This window comes from Platichthys flesus, chromosome 3, assembly GCF_949316205.1.
Source record: "Platichthys flesus chromosome 3, fPlaFle2.1, whole genome shotgun sequence".
NCBI classification, from domain to species: Eukaryota; Metazoa; Chordata; class Actinopteri; order Pleuronectiformes; family Pleuronectidae; genus Platichthys; species Platichthys flesus.
The window spans coordinates 9,639,701-9,660,745 of NC_084947.1; the positions used below are offsets into that span (position 1 = coordinate 9,639,701).

At 43.6% G+C, this 21,045-nt stretch overlaps 1 protein-coding gene across 2 annotated transcripts in view; it reads left to right on the forward strand.

Moving 5' to 3' along the window:
* The window catches only part of pde4d (phosphodiesterase 4D, cAMP-specific), an 89,096-nt gene that overhangs the window by 33,358 nt on the left and 34,693 nt on the right, over window positions 1-21,045 (forward strand). The window contains exon 1 of one of the 2 annotated variants that reach the window (XM_062381782.1): window positions 3,926-4,667. The exons of the other annotated variant lie outside the window; for it this stretch is intronic. Coding sequence (XP_062237766.1) covers window positions 4,579-4,667 — 89 coding nt within the window. The 5' untranslated portion in view covers window positions 3,926-4,578. Of the gene's footprint in view, window positions 1-3,925; window positions 4,668-21,045 lie in introns of those variants that run through there. 2 annotated transcript variants of the gene reach the window in all.

Sequence of the window (21,045 nt, forward strand, 5' to 3'; positions counted from 1 at the left end):
AAAAGACAAGCTGATAGATTATGAATGGATGGAAAAGGGACAATTAATTAAAAAAGTATTAAAGAAACTCTGGGTCAAATGTTATATTCTTGTGTTTATTCTGGAGCAAACTATGAATCCCACTAGAATATGGGTTTTGTAGTACTGCAGCTGAGCAATATCTTAATATGTGTACATACGCCACCTCATTAGGTTTCTTATATTGGTGGGTTTACAACACTTAACACAATGTGCCATTTCCATCACGTTACTCTTTATTTCTCTGCTGGCACTTTAAAGTTGTGTTTCTTTGTCAGTGTGATAATGAATGTATCGGAGGGACGAGCAGGTCGATTACAAGACCCGTCCTCAACAGATGGTGCTGTGATTGGGATTGCCTCGGGTTATGGACCACTGATACTTCCCATCTGCACCTGGTCTCAGGAAAAAAAAACAGCCTCATTAGGTAGTCAAAATAGGTATCAGTGTTTCACGGTGATGGGCTTTAACTGGATAATCATTGAGCTTGTGTCGTTTAGTGGCTGAATATACAACACTTGGAACCATTTAGCCCGGTTCGCCATCTCGTTGAGATGATTTGTAAATGAGGGCGAATTAAGTCTTGTTTTCCGTCTCAATCGCTGGAAGTGAAACGCTGCAGATTCTGACATAGATTTGCTTCTGAACGCTGCGGCTGTCTCGCTCGCTTTCTGTTTCTGTGTGTTTCTATTCGTACGTTATTGGCTATGAGTTGTGCCGAAGGAATACACATTTTATAGAGGGAAGTAATCAGGGCAAACATAAATAATTGGCAGTATTTCTGCATCAAGTACAATATTTACTCAATGAGAAAATCTAGCTTAATCCATAGTGTTTTATATACTTGGAAAGATTTAATTTGCATCTGTAGTTGGCAATTATCATCCATAATACTTAAGCCTTGATAGTTAACTGTGAGGTACAGGGAGTGAATCTACCTATTTGAGCTTTATTTAAAAGAAGCTTAAACACTTTCCAGGATAGTCTTCACTGTGATGACAGGTTGGGGCCATTAATCATACTCCAATGTCTTTTTCTCTTTATTTTATTAAATTGAGTGGTGTCCTGTGAAATGCATCTTCTCTGACTAATTCTACTTCTACACTGAAAAGCCTAACATTGAAACAAATGAGGTGTAGTAGTACTAGTGAGGTGTGTTAATCGCAGTACACTGTATCCGTTCTGTACAGTATATGTCACCACTGGCTGCAGCGGCTCCATTGTTGGGATCCCTTTTTTTTATTTATAATGAATTACGTCCCTTCCTTCTGTCTTTTGCCTCGGTTACAATCAAAGAGTGGTATGAAAACCTCTCCACTCCACAAGCGAGCAATTTCTTGGCCACTTAAACATTCTTCAAATTTTGCCAATGGCCCTCAAAGCCGCTGTGTCCCCATTAAACCTGGGAATCTAATTACAAACATCTGATTTGAAGGGGGAATGAGTTAACCTTTGCCGAAATGCCACTGCATAACCATCTGTGAATAGCAAGGAGGACGATCAGACCCAAGGCATTTCCACAGCGCCACACAGAGTGATGGACAGCTGGCCCACCTCAAAGGAACAAAACATGCACAAGAGCCCCTTTTTTTTTTTATTCGATCCCCGCAGAGATTTGCCTCCCTATTTGAATGTAAATGGGATTGACCTCTGCACGGCCAGAATCAATTACAGTAGGCTAAAGCAGCTCCTGGCAGGCCGTGCTGGACCTGCTCTATGACCTGAGAGGTTGTTCAGACTGAGTTCTCCGGACAATCCATCTGCAGACAAATGAAGAAAAGTACCTCGCTAAATGTCAGTACACATGAAATCAATACAGACTTGTTCCGCTGTGTTACCCGGCCCTTATGCCTCTCTGACGCTCGGTTACATACAATCATGATTCCAGATGATGAGATATTTTGTAGATGGGAAATATATCACGGATGATGATTGATGGGTTAATAGCGTGCCAGGGCTGCGATGTGTTATCAACTTCCTGCATGTCGCATTTCCTTGTTTCAAGGTTTTCTGTGTCGCTGCAGCTCTGCCACATTTTCATCTTTGGTTTCATCTTCATCATCCTCTCTCTTTTCTCCCGCCCTCTACCTCATCCCCCCTCTCTCTCCATCTGTGTTTCTCTCTTTCAACTGTAAATCCTTCTCTTGCTTTCTATATCTGTTTGCCTCTGCCTTTGAACTCTATTTATTTTCCCTCTCTCCTCCAGTCTCTCTCTTTCAGGTTGCAGGATGAGTCGTGACAGCTCACCAGTGTTGAGTAGAGCAGGGGCCAACAGCCCCCAAAGCAGGGACAGAGATTATGCAACAGCACCACACACATGCACGAACATTCGCACAGGGACATACAGTACATATATTAGAGCACTGTCTCCAATTTTCAATTGTACGCAAGATGTCTGTAGCTGCACGATAGTTTTTCAGAATAAATCTGAGAGACAGATGGAGAGTTGAAGTTCTCTTTTATGAATAACAGGTGCTGCAGTGCCCTCTGAAAGCTCACAAATGAAATGTTTCTCCTTGAAGCTGCCTAAACTGTCAACCCTGCCCCACACGTCCCCACCCCCTGAGAGAACTGCATTTCTGTCTTCAGTTCCCCACGCAGAGCAGATTCCTCCACGTTCAGCGCTCCTCCGCCCGATCCGTGAGTGGCTGCTGTGGCTGAAGGTGCAGGCGTGCAGTGGCTGTGAGGTGGTTTGACTCTTGGCAGGGGTTGAGAGGCTGCTGACGTGTGTGTCAGGCAGGATGTGTGTAAGAAGCAGCACTGGATCCTGTTTTTCAGGCCACAGCAACTGGAGCTTGGCCACAGCTATGGCTGTTAATGCAAAACACACACACACACACACACACACACACACACACACACACACACACACACACACACACACACTTACTGCTAACCTCAACCTCCACTCATAACTTCCTAACCAACACCACTGGCGTACAAGCGCACAAATTGCCCTGCACACATTGCAGGACAGACCGTTGAATGTGCTCTGATGAAACATGTGCATTTGATATATTGTAGTTTAACTGTTATTTTTCTCTTTATCTTCATTATTGGTTCGATATCAAAGACACGTTGACATCTACTCCTTTTGATTGCTGTTTGGCTCTCAGGCCTCCATGTTTAGCCCGAAGCCGCCGGTGTAAGAACAGTGGAATGCATTATACTGCTGTAAGGGCAATGACATCCTGTATAACACGTTTCTTGTAACAAACATGCCTTGAGAGGCCCCCTGCATGCGGACACAGTCACACGCACAAACTGCATGTCGCTTATGCACACACACACACACACACACACACACTTACAGGGATAAAATACGAGTTTGCTGTGCGGTTAGAAGTCTCTTGGCTCGCTGACATGCACACAGTGACAGACAGAGGGTGTGCTCAAAGTAGCAATAACAAACACAACCTGATGGGGCAACGGCAGCCCTGCGTTGTTATGATGGACGAGGGCTGTGGGATGTAAGGGGAGGAAATGAGGGAGAAACTACTTCTGTCAACACTTCATGCCCATATTACCTTGCAGTCCTGTGTGTATGCTAATTGTACATGTGCAGGCCTGTACCTCTCTGAATGAAGCCGAACAGCATGTGGTAAGAGGATCAATAGGTTTAGCTGACAGGCTACGGGAGGGAGCAGGCGGACCTCTTGCACAGGGTCAGGACATCCCACTGACTGGAGCGAGGGAGGGAGGGAGGAGGGAGAGAGGGAGGAGGGAGAGAGACGAGCGAGACAGAGGGAAGATACTGAAGAGACTGCTGGGCTGGTTTTCTTTTCTCTCTCTCTCTCTCTCTCTCTCTCTCTCTCTCTCTCTCTCTCTCTCTCTCTCTCTCTCTCCATATCCTCACTCCCCTTCCTAGGAGGTGCTAAAAGGGCCGAGCAGAGTGGGAGAAAAAGAAAGAGAGACAAAGTGTGTATGTGTGTGTGTTTTTGTGTGAGAGAGCGGCTCTGTGTGTAACATGCTCTGTCATGCTGCCGTGACTACCGCTGCCTCTCAAGCCGGCGTCGTTGCCTTGTCAGGAAAAGGAATATTTTCCGGGGTAATGAGTCCCTGAACCGGCTCACCATGTGGATGTGGGACAGTAATCTCCAAACCTTTGCCGGAAGAATCCCACGGAAAAAAGAGCAGCGGGCGGAGAGTGTAGCTGGTGCTGCTGGGTGGCCGCCTGTGTGCCTGCGCTGCTGAGATTCTCACTGACAAGACAAGAGTTCCCACTGGGCTGTTGTCTGCATCCAATTCACGTTACTTTTACTGTCACATGTGTTGGGATACTTTTTTTATTTCTCTTCTGGAACTCAATGGATTTTACGGTGCTATATATATGTAGGACATGGGCCGGATTGTTTGAAGTGATGCTCCAGGACTAAACCAGTGAGGTTGAAGTTCAGAAGGGTGGAACTTTATCTGAATGGGTGCATCACAGCAGTGGACTATACTATGGGTCACTACACATTGTACTGGGGCCTGTGGTTGCTGTGGATCACTGCCTGTAGATAGATAACCAGGTAGATAGCAGTGGGGGGTGAAAGGTTAATAGGTAGGGGCATCAGTATGAAGCCTGGACAGTGTCCAGGTGTTCCCAGTGACAGGTCCATGATGCACCTCAGCCATTTCCCCTTGAGAAGACACTCCTGGATATGGTGAGTACTGGTCGTGGTGATGGATTAAAGACACCTCTGAAATTGGTCAATATTGATGTGTTTGTCTGGCTTTACTGCCGTGGATTTACAGCGTACTTAAAGGAGCATACGCATGAGTTAATTTCAAATACATAAACTGTGAATAAGCATGCAGATTCATTTGTGGGTGTGTGTATGTGTGTTGTTTTTGTGGTGTGGTTGGAGCTCCCTTGAGGCAAACCTAGCCAAACCCAGTGTCGTTTTTCTATTTTTTTTTTTTTCCGTGCTCAGCTCAGATGTATTCAGGGAAATTTATTGTTAAATGGGCCAGACGTTTCCTGTCATTTTCTCCCACACTAACTGGTCCGGTTGATCCATAAAGAGGAGGGCCAGCTCGCAGAGGTATTCTACCGCTGGATCTGCTTTCCAGGAGCAAAACTAGCTAGAAAAGAAAATACCTTGATAAAATACGTGGTGTGGTTGGGCTTTTCCGTCTTGTTTTGATTAGTGGTGCTGTACTTAGGGCCGGGTATCTTCAGGGAATAGTTGTCTCCCAGCTATGTTATAAAAAGGGAGGGACATGGAGGAGTCAGTGATGTCATCAGTGTGGGCTGCTGGGATATGAACAATGCTCATATTTCCAGCAAAGTTTTTCCAGTGGCTTGACTTGTTCATACTAATCAGGCACAAGATTCTAACCCCGTTCAACAAGTCCCAGCCTCAAACAAAGGGATTCTGTTGCTATTTATCTGAACCATTGTTCTGTCAACTGTTTCCCGTCAGGACTGCTCTTCTCCGTGGTGGGATGGCACACATGCACACACATGCTTCGCTCCTCCACAGTCCTTTTCTCTCGTTTTTGAGTCACAAACATCCCTGGTAAACCCTCTGGGTATTCTGTGCTTTTTTTCTTGTTTTGATTCTGTTTAAAACTAAGCACAGGCATGCATCTCACCCTTTTCTGTTGTTTTGGGTCCTCACCGCTAACACCGGTGCATGGTGCATGTAAAGGCAGCGGGGTGCAGGGAGATGAGCTCCAGGTCGGATATACTGCAGTAAGGATGCCACAGTGTGGAACTTTTCCCACATGGTAATATTTTGTCGCTTTATCTATAATCGATTATACCAGACTTTTTCACAAGAAAATATGCGTCAGCTCAATATTTGTGGCGCGCTCACTGTGATGTTTATGATAAGATTTCACTGCGGGCTGCCCGACTGTTGTGGTGAAGTGGAAGGTATGTTTGTTTGTTTGTGTGTGTGTGTTACTTCATGGCCTCATTAACGCTATTAGGTTTCCTTTTGGCTTTCAGTTTAGATCTAAATTGTTCCCAATTAGGAGCTTTAGCATTTCACTTTGACACCAAACCACCTCGTCAGTCATCTCTCCTCTCGCCACAGAATCAGACAGTGATGCAACTCTGTGGTTCAACTCCGAGCAGACAGTTTCAGTTTTCAGGTGTAGTGTCTAACTAGGTAGAGAGAAGTTGTGTTTTACTTGGATGTGACGTGAAATTTACCACAGATACGTGAAGATGAACCAACTTAATTTTATGTCTGAAAAAGCCTGCAGATGTTTTCAGTGTGATCCTGATAACACTGCTCTACAGTATGTGGCACAAATTGTACTCATCGATAGCAGCCATTGATTCAATCCGTTCAATCTGACAGAAAACCATTTCAGAGTTTTTACTGTTTTCAAATTTTTCAAATACCAGATTAAATACTGAACCACAAGCTAGAAGGAGGATTTGTTAGCTGTACCTAATACATTGATAAGTGAGTGTATATTCATTTAATCACTGTGTGAACCTATAGCAACCCTCCCCCTGAACAGAAGGTTCAATATTTTGTACTGAAGAGCTAAACTTGCTGCAGCTTGCTTCATTTTGTTGTTCCTGGATAGCCTCATCCTAAAAACGTCCCATCAACCTGCGTTTGAAGTTCATGGGATTAATGGCTGTTTAGAAAGTTGGAAGACGGACAGGCTTTTAATTAGATAATAAAAGGTTGATAATATTTATCATTATTGTTGTAAGGACAATGAAGAGAAAGAAAAATCGATGCCTCGTTGCCGCAATTCCTTTATTCATTTGAGAGAATTGTAATTCACAGTCTGCTGGAGTGTATGGTGTCGCTGAATTGGTTGGGTATAGCAAATCTACTGAGATTGCTGGAACAACAATTCGGGGCTGTCATGGCTGTCAGAGTTGAGCATTAGTGTCTGGAAATGAGAGACAAGCCTGTTAGAGTCAATTTAAACCTCAGGCAGGGATTTCTTTCTTTTCCTCATCTCTCTACACGGTGAAGCTATGCACGACCTGAGTGTATGTGAGCGTGTGCACGTCCTCATAAGCTTTCTGGAGCATCTGTATTATTCATTGAACCTTGACAATGGACCAGCGTCCTTTCTGTGTCAGACCTGTGGCGTACAAGCGGGGTAGCACCGAGAGGATAGGGCTTAATGATGCTTAGGCAGAGATATGAATGTGAGTCACAGAAATGTATGTCTGGGAATATTCACATTTTCACTCAGACAATAACTCGCAAATGTATTTGTTGGACCTTCAAGCTGCTACATTCCATGTGCCCCCCCCCCCGCTCCAGAGTGCATCGAGGCCATGGAAGAACATTATTGATGAAAGCTCTCATCTGTCAGCGGGCAGCGCTGCGTTATTGCTGGGTCAGCATTCATATCGATCCAGTCTGCATACACACAACCGCTAATGCACGGCAATGTAATAACTGGCGCGCTGCTCCGTCCTGCAGTTTGCTTTTCATCGTGCAGCAGCATGTTGCCTTCAGCGCCGCGATGAAACACCGAGATGGACGATTCTGTGAACTTCATTAAACGCGAACCGGAGAGGAAATGAAAAGTGCGTGTGTGTAGCGCAGTGAAAAGTGAACGAAAAGTGAATCCTGCATCTCAGAGACTGTTCGGGGGGGAGGGGGAGAATAAACTGGGCTATTTTTAGAAAACACTGAAAATGCATCACTTCCCTCTCTCTCCTTAGCCTTGGGCGTTTATCGTCGGTGGGTAATAAATGGTCTGACTGCATTATTTGTGTGTGTTTCTCTTTTGTGTGGTAAAGGACATCAAGTGTCATTCTTTCGGCCCCCTCCCCTTTCCTTCTCTTCCGCTCTCTCTCCCTGGGCCCAAGGTTGGCTTCCTGAGACGTGCCACATTTTTTCTCAGTTAGATAACAAGACACAAGGCACCGTTATCTTGTGTCTTTTTTAGGCTTCCTCTCCCGATGCACATTGTCATTGAATCTAGCAGCGCTGGGTCAGTCTCAGCCAAACCTGAGATTACTTTCTATCACCCCCAAGTCACTTCTCTGGGACTGAGGCCGAGGCTTTTAAAAGGGGCTTTTTGGAGGCAGCAGAGACCTGCTGTCAGTTCGGAGGAGACCAAGTCATCACTCATTCTTGTCCCTGAAGACCACCAAACCCTGCATGTGTGTGTTTGTGTAATGTGTTGCGCCCCCACAGCGTCAGCCTTCCCTTTGTATCCTGTGCAGGGTGATGCGGATGCTCTAGCCTTTATTAAGAGCCCTCTCCATTCACTTCCCCTGAAAGAGCCGCACAGCTTAATGTTCCCTTCTTCTTCCTCTTCTTCTTCTTCTTCTTCCTCCTCTTCTTCACCTACACCTTTTTTCTTCCTCTACATTCTTGCTCAGAAACCTGGCTGCTTGCGAGTGTGTGCAGTGCATGAAAGGAGACAGAGGCACAAAGAGATCACAGTGTGACCTGTTCCACTTCCTCCAGAGACAGCATCACCTCATTCAATATGAGAGTCATTTTACGACCGATCGAAAGCCGCTCGATAACCATTCGTGTACAGGATATTTTATGCTTTTCAAAAGGCACAGTGCAAACCCCAACCTCCTAAAAAGAAAATTATATTTAGATAAAAGCTGTAATATAGCAGCTCTCAGGTCTAAGATCCCTGACTGAAATCCGATGAGTTGTGACTGTGTTGGAGAGGGTCCTCCTGAAGTTTGTGTTGTATTTCTCTGCAAGGACATAATCCATTTTTATTGTTTTTAGTTCAAGTTGATCATTAAACGTGAGTGGGAAAAAATAGCTATGCTGCTTAGGGATCTTACTTTGCCTTCTGGTAATATTAGTTGCAGAATTGTAGAGAAAAGTGTAGAGAAAGTGTTCAATCTTTTTGTATTTGTGTTGGTCTCAACCAGCTCCTCATTAGAATTGCTTGCTTTTGAGCAGCTCCACTAAATTGTCAATGCAGTCCCTGATATCTAATGGGGCCATATAAGCTGTCTCGGGCATCTTATCAGGATGTCTCCTTGGCGCCTTCCATTAGAAGTTTTTCGAGCAGGGGGGGTAGACCCCGGACTCACCGGAGGGAAGACGTATCTCATCCACGAGGAGCTGGAAAGCTGGGGGGAGAGCGATATCTGGAACATGCCACTTAGCCTGGTGCTCCCACGACTCAACTGTGGATGAGTGGACGGAAAATGTATAGGTGTTGTTGATAGTGTGGAGTGAGTTTATCAGCACTGAAACTAGCTGCCTCTTGAAGAGATCCACGAGAGTAAAACAGCCCAACCCATGGCTGTAAAACCGAAACCGTTCTTTCTGTGGCACTGAGAGGACGAGTGGAGTCATGCCATTACGAGGACGTGACACACAGGCTACGTATTCCAACCCCTCGTTAACATGAAACTCTCCCTTGACAGCTTTAAAGGGAAACCAAACATAATAATCAACTTTCTGAATAATTAAACCTGCCATGTTTGTTTGTTGTAACCATAGAAAACTCTGCTCTGACTTGCCTGCGCCGCTTTCAGTTGTACAATCACTCAAACAGCTGTGTCTGCTGTGACAGCCCAGTCCGACCACAAGACGCATGAATAATGAAGGAATCTTGTGCAATAGAGAAGCTGATCCTGTGACACACGCCCTCTCAGAAAGGGACGTCTTGGTGCATTATTCACTTGTTTCTTCACTAGTTGCAGGTTCAGCTATCACTTAAGTCTGGTCTGCAGATTATGGGTCCTGCAGTGATAGTGGGAATGAAGTGGAATCTCTTTAGCGCTCCCACCACACTGTTAAATTGATTTTGATGTGAGTTGAAGCAAGAGAGACGTGTTCTTTCTGTTACGCCGGAGCGCCTCGGTTGTAATCTCCATACAGGGGCAGCCCGCATCGCTGTTGTGTGCAAGACTCCACTGTGTCGCCTTCACTCTGTGATGGAGGAATTTCAATCAGCCGCTCTCTTGAATTGCTCAATGCTCAGTTAATTATTTTCACACCTATTTCGTGGAGCTCTTTGTCATTTGTGTGCGTTTGTCTTTGCTCACACACAAACACACACACACACACACTGAGTCAGTCATGACAGGCAGTCTTGGGTTGGGCTGTTCTGTCCTTTTCCCAGCCCTCCACTTGCTGCATCATCCGATTTCTCCTTCACACATTTCTGCTCTTGGATTTCTTATTGTGTTATTCTGCCACTTATATCAGGGTTTTCCACAAGTGCATGCGAGGTCCAGCTGGTAGGAAATAGTAGCCAGCCGTGTGCTTGTGTGTCTATGTCTGTGTGTGAGTCTGTCTCTATGTGTGTGTTTGTATCTAGGTTAGTGTTCATTGTTCAGGGGCTTTTTGCCGGGAGACAGATTAATTCCGCAGAGGTCTCCACCTCTGCAAAACAAACAGACACGATAATTAAAACCACAGACTAAAGCAGTTTTACATTAAAAGTCTGTGTTTCCCCATCGCTCTCGGGCGGTCACAGGGCGTCTGGATAACTTATAATCCAGATGTGTGAGGACTAAAATCCTTCATCTGGTTGTAGGTTACAGTTATAACATTATAAAAAAGTGACAGTGACGTGACTTGAAACATTAAGAATAAGTAGGATGGAAAACGTTTTAATGTCCGGCCATCCAGCTGACAGACTTCTGGAAAACTATTATTCACAGCTGATACTTTTTTCCCTCTTTCTTTCTCCAATGTGTTAAACAGGAGCACCTCATGTGATTTTAAAGACACACACACACACACACACACACAGAGATCACCAAACATACACAGGTAAGATGAGATGCAGTGCAGATGTGGAAATATCTAGAATCAGTGTTGTCGTTACTCAATACAGACGCTAAACAACTTCTTCTCAACTGAACAAAACAGTCCATACCTATTGGCAAAATCTATGGCACAAGGAAGTAGTTTGATGAGATTTGGACACGAGATACATTAAATCTTAATACAATTTAAATAAACAGCCCAACCTTTAGTCAGTGTGGGCTGGGCCGCTTGCATTAACTATCCTGTCTGCAGGCCTAGTTAAACATGTCTTCTTCTGTGTCCTCGGGTAAACTGCAGCAGCGATCAGATACTGGCAATAATATTATTATTCTTTTTATTTCATAAGATTGACACAGACATTCACGTGTGTGACGGGTGCTGATCTACGTCATTGCAACAACTTTCACAGAATCACTTCCTCTGTGACATTCTTTCTCCTTTTTTTTTCACTACAATGGAAAAGAAAGTACAGAGCTTTTAATTTGAAAAGTGTGACGATTGTGCTTAACAGAACACTGAACTAGTGACATGCAATGTATGAAATAGAAAGTGAATATTAAAATTTATATTAAAAAAAACAGACGGACACGAACAGTAAATTCAATTTTATGAAAAGCATTGACATCGCAAATAAACCAGGTTGGATGAACACAAGGTTTTCTAACTCCACCCTGGATCATAGACTGTTTATAAAAAGCTCTGCTCACAACGTCCAGCAGGCAGACAGTAAAAAAGCGACAGTAATTCATAGAACTGTTAGAGGTGGACCTACTAATGACAAGGAGTAATTTGGAAGTATAAATCACTGACTGGTCTGTATTCAGTGGTACTTTGCTCATGACTTGATGTATTGACTGTTTTTCCCTTTAGTCTTTAGTAATCTGTGATGACTCATAAATACAGAGCATTGCTACGGAGCGAGACAATGCACTTTTACAGCAATGGCACTGGCTCAAACAGATGCAGCTATGTGACACCATAGTTACATAATCGGCTCACTGGAATACATAGGAAATGCACATACAGGCCACAGCTCCTCACAAAGGCCCCAAGGCTACGTTGACATCACATTCGTTTTGAATATCCATTTCATTTTTCAATCTAATTCAGTTCAGTTCCCTGCGCTGTCTCTCACCAGTGTCCACACAGCAGCTGCTAAATAGGGTATTCAATCCTGCATTCATCTCCAGGACAGAGGCTGGAAGATGGACAGATCAATAAGAATACAGCGTGGCATCCAGACATATTGAAGACAGGGGGAGGGGGGTAGCTGCAGGTGCTTTTGTGGGCTCAGCATAAATCAAAAATATAAATGTTACAAGATGAGGCTACTGGGTCCGGGACGGCCTCTGCAGTGACAGACAGTACGCAGATGTTTGTGTTAGTTCAATTTAGAATGATAAAGTAGGTAAATCATAATTACATTTTTGCTTGTGTTAATGTGGTCAGGTATCTGGCTGTTTTCATGACTGTATTAGGAAGTGAATGTGTGTGTGTGTGTCATGAAATTAACACACACATTAACGCTGAAGCACCTATGTGATTTATGGAACTACTATGGTTCCGACCTCTTAAATGTTACGATTTGCTTAATAAGCTCTGACAAGGAGGTTATGATTTCACCAGAGCTATTGTGTTAGTTTGCAGGATTATGGAAAAGCTTCTTGACAGATTACCACGAAACTAGTAGAAGGATGTGGTTTGTGTCACTGAAGAACGGATTCAATCTAGTTGCAGATTCTGTCATGGATGTAGGATTTCTTTACCCAGTTTCTTTGATATTGCAAGAAAGGGTGTTTTGTGACATTTTTTCTTGATTTCTCAGGGAATTATTCATGGATCTTGATGAAAAAAATCAGGCATGATTAGCAGACTGATATTTGAGTAGTTTCATAAGGGGACTGGTGGGCCTTTGTGGTCGCATGCACTCTGCTGAGTGACATTCTAGTTTACTATGTTGTTGTAAAACAAATATCTTCTTTTGGTTTCGACGTTTGTCTGGAATAAATGTTACCTGAAAATATCCCTTCGGGCTCATGGAAACTGTGATGGCTATTTTTTAACTGTGTTATAAAATATTGCACCAATACAATGGACTCATCATTGAAAAAGATGTTAGTTGCATCCCAAAAGTCCACCGCAGAACTCTGTCCTGGTCCTTTTGAACCTTGAAGTTTGTACAACTCTAGTTTGAGACGTGGGATCACATTTTGCTTCTTAATTTTCCTGACATTCAAATGTCACAGCTGATTCGGTGGCAAAAATACAAAGAAATCAGGAAGTATAATTACTCGTTCTTTGGTGAGACACAGTGCCGCTCTGAAGCCACGTACGTCACCGCTTGACCCAAACAAAACCTGCGGTGAGCCAGCAGATGTTATCATGCCCTGGCCCTTTCCTGCAGGAACAAAGCGCTGCTCTGTAAGCAGCTTGTTATATTCTCCCACCACAGCTAAAAAACAAACAGTTGCAATGAAACACAAAGATGTGGAGAATGGCGTTTCAAGGAAAACAGTGCAGAAGCCTAGCGTAGCGGTTTTCCTGAAGATACTCTTAAGACTGAGGGGTTTATGTGTCACTGTTCTGTCTGTGTGTGTGTGTGTGTGTGTGTGTTAGTGCGTGTGCGTTTAGATGTGGGGGGTCCTCTGGCTGTGATTTTCTTGGCTCCAGATATTGTGAGAAAGCAAAACCTAATGGATTATCCCTTTTTTTTAGAATTTGATTTCCAAATGCATGTTGACATCTCCAAGAAAACTGGCCTCCCATTATAAATAAAAGTCAGCTGTTTTTAGGTCAAGCGGGTCTCCCTTGTGCTGCAGACTCGGGACATCATCATCTACGTGTTATGGGAATTATCTCTCATTAGCAGGAAAAGCATAACGATGACGATGTTGGACTCAGGAGGGAATTGCTGGTGACGGTGATGGTGATTAGGATTTCCGTGATGACGACAGCGTTTACGAGGAGGGATCCAAACAGATTAGGAAGGCTTAGAGCAGGGAGAGGGAGTCCCCACAGACACACGCACACTCACACGCGCACACATGCATGCAGGCTCACATACCTGGCTGGATTTAGAAACATCTCTAACTTCTACAGTCGGCTGTTATACTTCCAGGTAATGCATGCTGCTTTGAAACCTGTGTTGGTAGTAGACGCTGAATGACTTGTGAGCTTGTGTTCATGATTAGACTTTTATTTTGGTAGAGACAACGCTGCATTATCGACTTGAGTTTGTCGAGTTCAAGTTCAGACAAACTCCTGTTCGTACAACTCAGGCATAATTTCAAATCTTCCCTGATAAACTGTTTGTCACTGCACTGGTGCCTCGTCAGACTTCCTCTCCAAACAATTCGACTCCACGCTCCTTTCATGACCAGTGTTTAGTCTGTACATATTTCACCTTCCTCTGTATTTTGTGCATGCGCTGGCATATTGTAAATGCAATTGTACAGCGCTTCCTTACAGGAAACACGCTCCTACTTGCACAACCCCAAATATTACACTACTCATCCATCCGGTAAGATGGACTCTCGCATTGCAGGGTGTAGAATAACACGGTCTCAGCCGGACCGGGAGACAGTGACGATGCACTTGTGACAACACAGATTAAGTACATTTAATATCCTGTTTATTTGGTACATGTTATCAATATTTGTCCCCTTTTGTTGAGCACTCAACTGCTTTTCTGTCTGTGTTCTGTCCTCCCAAATGCCTTTTATTAGAGACTGGGGGACTTGGTGGATTGTTCTTCCGGACGCTGGAGTTTCCTTCACTCAATAATTAATCTCAATAATGTAAATAGGAAAAGGCACTATGTATTCCCATCAACACCACAACCAATCTGTAATTTTGACACCTGACAGGATAGATTCATGCTTCCTAAGTCAAAAAACATCACATAGCATAATCATTTGTTGACTTTTGCAACCAATAACATAATAGAGATACAATTCCCATCTTTTTTTGATTAACCAATCATGTTGCCTCATTAATAATATTATGGTTATGATTATTACGATATAAACAATTTATAATTGTCTCATTGGTTTATATGCAGCATATGCACAGCCAATGTTTTTCTTCAAGTTTGTGTGACTGGGATGCCGATGTCACCTTTGTGTGTTTGGAGGAACAGCTTAACCTGGATTATCTGGCCTGTGGCGATGTCACCCTTGGCACCTACTGGAAGGGTATCCCTCAAACACACACACACACACTTCTCCATAAGGCCTCAGCTCTCACACAGTCTCACCAGTGTGTGGTGATGTCACCAGAGTTTTAATGAGGGATTACTCTGACATCACTGGGCTGCTGCCAAGTTAAACCCATTAGTTTCCCCATGTGCTTGCGGTGCACTACATCTTGACGTGTGTGTGCGTCCATGTGTGTTGTGTAATAGGCTGAGCACATTTGAGAAAGCAGTGCAGTCAATGGGGGTCTGTATCCACCTACCATCCGTCCTTTAATTTCTCAATGAATGTGTCCATCAGAAAACGGTTTCAGTTTGCCGGCCAAGGCGATGTCTGATGTCCTCCTCTGATGGTGCTCTGTGTGGTGCTGGACGGCATCCTTGATAATGAGAAACTGCCAAAGAACCAAATCATGATATTATTACTCATCAGTACACACTTGCATATTGCCAAAAGACACACACACACACACACACACACACACACACACACACACACACACACACACTCTCACAGTATCATGAAAGGGATACTCAATTCTAGGGTCCCATTTTTGGAGCCTTTTACTTTTGAGAAGTTTCTTTCCTATTATTTAGGAGGTTAGTCAAACTAGATTTGGAGAAATTAGAATAAAACAATTGTGGTTGGTCACCAGGACGAAGTTCAAACCTTTGATGTGAGGTTGTTCTTGTGCCTAACCTGGGAAAACAAATTTAATTTAATCAATCATTTCCGAGATCAACACTGTTAACACATTTGGCTCGGACACTCACACAGGCTACTGAATAACTGTATTATTATAAATCCAGCAAATATAATCAAGAATTTATTTTTGCATTGGATTTTCAGTGGTTTGGTGTTTGTTTGTGCATATGTGTGAGTTTGTGTGTGCCATAGTATCTTATTTACCAACTGGTGGCTGGCTGTAGTATTTGTCATGAACCCTGCCTACTCCATGTTAATGGTTGGGACATGGGGAAAACAGAAGTGTCAAGTTTTTTACCTTTTTTGGCTCCAAATGTGCTCATTTGTTGGTTGGTGGCGTTCGTGTTCACGATATGTTGGCCTTATTTGAAGATAGTGGGAAGAAGTGGAGACATGTCATCCACCTAATATACATAAACATTTTCACAATTACAGCTACTATATAGTGTGTGTGTGTGTGGGGGGGAGGTACACTTGTTTTTTCAGCAGCAAGACAGACATACACACGCACGCACACACACACACACACACACACACAGTGCATAAATGAGGAGCACAAATAGGACAGTTGTTGGTCGTATCTCAAATAGTCACACATCCCTGTGTCCTTGTCTTTAATTTTGTGTTTTCTATTCTCCTTTGTGCTCTGGTGAGTCTCAGAGACAAACAATAGTCCAGACAGGCACAAATCCCCTCTCCGGTTGGTGAGTCACCTGAGGATATAAATAGAGCACAGGTAACTCATGCGTGGCTGCCGTGAAATATTAAGTGGCTGCTGTGAATGGCTAATTTCTTCGCCTGAGCCACAGTCACTTCCCTCTCTGGAGTGTTTGGGCTGATCATTCTGAGGATTTGTGTCGAGCACCCTTCAAAATGAGTCTTCACTTCCAGCCTCGACCCCCTGACAAGGCAGCGCTGTCATTTTCATTTTCTCCTTAAGCAATCTGCCGCCGTGTCCTCAGCAACTGAAGGCTGATTGGCTGTCAGGACCTACCTGTCCTTGTCGGATTCTGCCGGGTCACCATGGCAACCCCATTATAAACATGAATGTAGTGTGTGTGTTGGGGGGGGGACTATAAAGGAAGGCAGAAAATGAGGCATGGGAGTCGGTCCTTGACACACATCACAACAGCTGTTTTCAAGCGGCACGACTGGCTGAGAGCCATTCCATTTCCCCAACCACATGAATCTTAATCACCATGCTATCGTTGTCGCTCAATTACATTACCTGTGCTGGTTTACATACTTGAAAACAGATATCCAATCATTGAAATCATGTGGTTTTATTTGTGACAGCAGCGGAGGGGCAGCTTTCATGACACTAAACTGCAACAGCTGCTTCAAACCCCGGGTTGTACTTCATTGTAATATGACGATATGGCTTAAATCGTATCACACTTTAAATGTGAATGACTGTTACAAGAACAGAGACAGTTAATTATGGTTTTAAAGTCTATATGAAGCAATACTTTATTTTGTGTCTCTTTTGTGTTTCTCACTTTGCTTGATGCCTTAACATTATTTATCTTTTAATCTATTACTATTGAGGAAAATTACATCAATATAATGAGTGGAGATTTAGTGGCTATTGAATTTATTTTTGTATATTAAAAACAAATTGCCATCTTTCTCATGATGTCATTGTCAAAACCTTACGACAAAGAAATGTAACTGATGCTTGGTGTTTTACACTTTAGCCATACATGTTATGATAAATAACTATATTATAGAAGAAAACAGAAAAACAACATTAGGGCCGTGGTATATGACCACATACGAAATCAAAACAACAAAAGTTCATATCAGTATCGTCATGATTGTCACATTATTGTTTATTTTAGGTTGTAGAGGAAAATATAGCCCTCTACAACCAAATAACTTGATTTAAGTAATTAAACATTAATATTTCATATTTGTGTATATCAGCAAACATAAATGGTGACACCAGTTTGTCTCTGGAAGGCTCATATTGGCTGATATGATCGACTATCGGATATATCGCTCCAGATCTCTCACCGTGTTCTCACCTGGCCCTGCTTCATCGTTCCTCATGCCGTATGACACCTTTGCCTCTCCATCAAATTACTTTCATTTGTCTTTCACGAGAAATCTTCTACTGACTTAACTCACCATTCAACTTCTCCCATCTCCCCTGTAAATTACCCATCATCCCTGTTTCCATCCTCCCTGTGTCTGTCCGTCAGGCTGCCTGGTCCCTAACCAGCCCGCTGACCCTGCCGGTCACGGGAGGAGAGCACTGCTTCATGAAGCTATCTCCGTCTCTCTGGCTCACAGCCAATCAGTTATCGGTTTATGCACTGTTGCACTTAACCTGTGGAGTCCTGCGCTTCCCTGTCTGCTCGTTTCTATCACTGATTACTTGTGTCAGTCTTGTTCTGCAGGTGAAAGACATTTACAGCGTGTGAAAGACATTTCTCATGCCTATGCAACAAAAGGATTATTTTATTGTTTATGAGTCTAATTTGCAATTTCATTCCACGGTTGAATCATTATATCCCCTCCCTTTGAAATAGAAAATTTGCAACATGTGAGGACAAAGAACATACGTGAAGTGTGTAACCCACACCCTGCAATTGAAGAGAGGAGGCAGCTTGTTTGTGCACGTTTCAGGATTCAAATACAGTGGTTCTGCTGTTATGGCTTTGTGCCTCAGGGACAGTGAGTGACGACAGTCCCATCGTCACCTGGCGCTCTGTCACAGCTCGTCGCTGCCTCTGACGGCGTGTGTCCGACTCTGCAGCTAGGCAAACACTCGCTTTGTGTGGTTTCTGAGAGGGAGCAGATGAAGTGAAGGTCTCTGATGCCCTGTTGATCTGAGTGCATCTCATCTTACCTGTGCACGCTGTAATGTTTGGGCCTGGAACCAGATCTAATGTGTGCGTCTGTGTATGTGTGGGTGTGCACTTGTGGTGATGCTCAGAGGCTCAGTGTGTGTCTATGGTTTGCGTCTGTGCAACTCTGACAGCCTCCCCGTCCACCCAGGAGCTGTTGTCACATGCTGGCTGCCTCTGTCGGAGCCGAGCAGAAGGCGTCGCTCAGCAGGGATTCATGGGTCTGTGTGATTGTCCTGCTCAGGTGCCTGCAGTTTCCCTGTAGAGGAGACTGCCCCCTGCTGGTGGTACGGAAATGGGGGGGGGGAATTATCAGCTGGGATGATTTTGAATTTATCTTGATGATGGTGAAGTGTCTGAAAATGATGCAACATGACAAAAAACGACAGTAATGGCCAGTTTAAAGCCCACAGATCTGTAGTCGATCCTGCTCCACTCATAGCTCTCGGTGCTGTCACACATATCTTCTCTAATAACTCCTGGAAATGTGACGGGTCAAATTGCATTTACTGCAGTTGGATGTACATTTATCATATTCATTATTTATCTTATTAGACATTACGCTGCTGGTTGTAGTGTGGTACTCTGCTTCCCCCCGATGGTGGAAAGTAGCAATTACAAGTTTGAATCACAAAACTTTGGTCCAAAATAATGCCCTGAAATGAGAGGACGTTTTCTTTATGTTCTTGTGTAAATTTTTATATTTCATGAATTATTTCTAAGGTTAAGTTGATGGTCCAATGTGTAGGTTATGTAGTCACTGAGAAATGGGAAGATGGGATCGGAAAGAGGAAATGTGGTCATTAATATAAACACGTCCTCAATAAATGATACCCTTCTCTCTCCATTTTGCAAACTTGGTCTAAATACATGTATCAGCCGTGTATTTGAGATTCTAGATATGCTTTAGGGGCTTTTGTTGTAGAATAAACATGAGATATAACATTTTACGAGTTCTGGATTAGGGGGTTGTTCCTGTGGATATCTTTTTAGGGGACCAATATCTCTTAGCTCGTGCAATTTGTGCATATTGACTATTGAGCTTAGTCAAATAGTGTGATTGTAATTAACTTAATACCTGTTGAATACTTGGAGAATGTACTTGTTGGTGTGTTTTACACTCATGTTCGATCAGACTGGGAAATGACCGCTCTACTTTTTAATACAGCTCAGTAGATTTAAATAGAAAGATAATTCTCAAAAGGATAGAGAACAAAGATTAAAACTTATATTTAAGATTATTTTATAATGTGTTCTTTCCACTTTTTTAACAAGAGAATAAATTCCATGTACACACACCTCACCAAAGACTGCCAAAGGAATTTGAACATGCGGTGAATCCAGGGGATTGTGACGTCTCCACAAGATGAATTCTGCACCAATCGCCAGTTGTCATCTTTACTTTACACCTCATAAATTAAGTGAAGTAGTGTTTTATGATTATGTAACTTTGTAGTAAGTCTTCAGTGAGTCTGCTCCTGTTGCCGTCAACACTGACTCTTGTAATCTGAGGGAAAAGGTAAATTAGAATGCTCCACCTCTGCGGTCTGCTCCTCCCTCTCATGCATTTCTCTTTAATACTCTCTCTCTCTCTCTCTCTCTCTCTCTCTCTCTCTCTCTCTCTCTCTCTCTCTCTCTCCATCATTTTCCCACATTCAAATCACATCCATGCACACCCTCTCACACACCTCCCTCCCACCAAGACATAGCTTTATCAGGCTTGTCTCTCTCTCCATCCTCTCCTTTTCTCTTTCTGTATCTGTCCTGACACAAGTGAATGAGTGGTGCCGCTGAAGAGCCTCTCGCCAATATGAGTTTGCCGGTGAACTCAGATTTTCTGTCTCTGGAGAGGATACCCCGCTACCGCCACGCCTGCTCCAATGGCTCGCCGTACGCCACCAACAAGCCCATTGACATCAAACCTCGCGGCAGGAGAGGGTATGACCGGAACTGTTTGTGGGAGGGCTCGTCAGGGAAGGGACCTACTTTTTCTGTCTAAGGATGTATACTACTAGTTTTCTTTTTTTTTCTTTACTTAAAATAAAAAAATGAGCTTCTGCTTTTATTGCGCTTTGTTCAACTTCCAACCCTTGCTTTCTTGTGGAAAGTTGAGATGGCGTGAATTTAGACGTAGTAAGACATCGCAGGGGGAAGATTTGTGGAAATTTCACATCAGTTGGGGTTAAAAGTCGTCTCTGACCTGACTCCTTGTGTGTCACCTGTGCATGTGTTTGGATTGACCTGCCTGTAGGACTTGTGTTCTCTCTTATCAGAGCATTAGCCGATGAATAGCTTTGTCTGGACAACACTGAACTGGGTCTGTGTCAAGGGCCGTTGCTTGGTGGCCGGTTGTGTTGGCTGAGCTTTGTCGAAGCTGTAGTTCTGCTGTTTACTCTGCCAGAAGTGTCTCTGTGTGTGTGTGTGTGTGTGTGTGTGTTCCACAGGCAGCAGATATTATGCTTTTTACAAAACATGGTTAAGAGCAAGGTAAATTATTAATAATCAGGTTTCGTGCAGTCATCATCTCAAACATCAGGGTATACAGGAGGACAGGTCCGCTCACTAACCAGAGCAGAGTGCAAACTAATCATC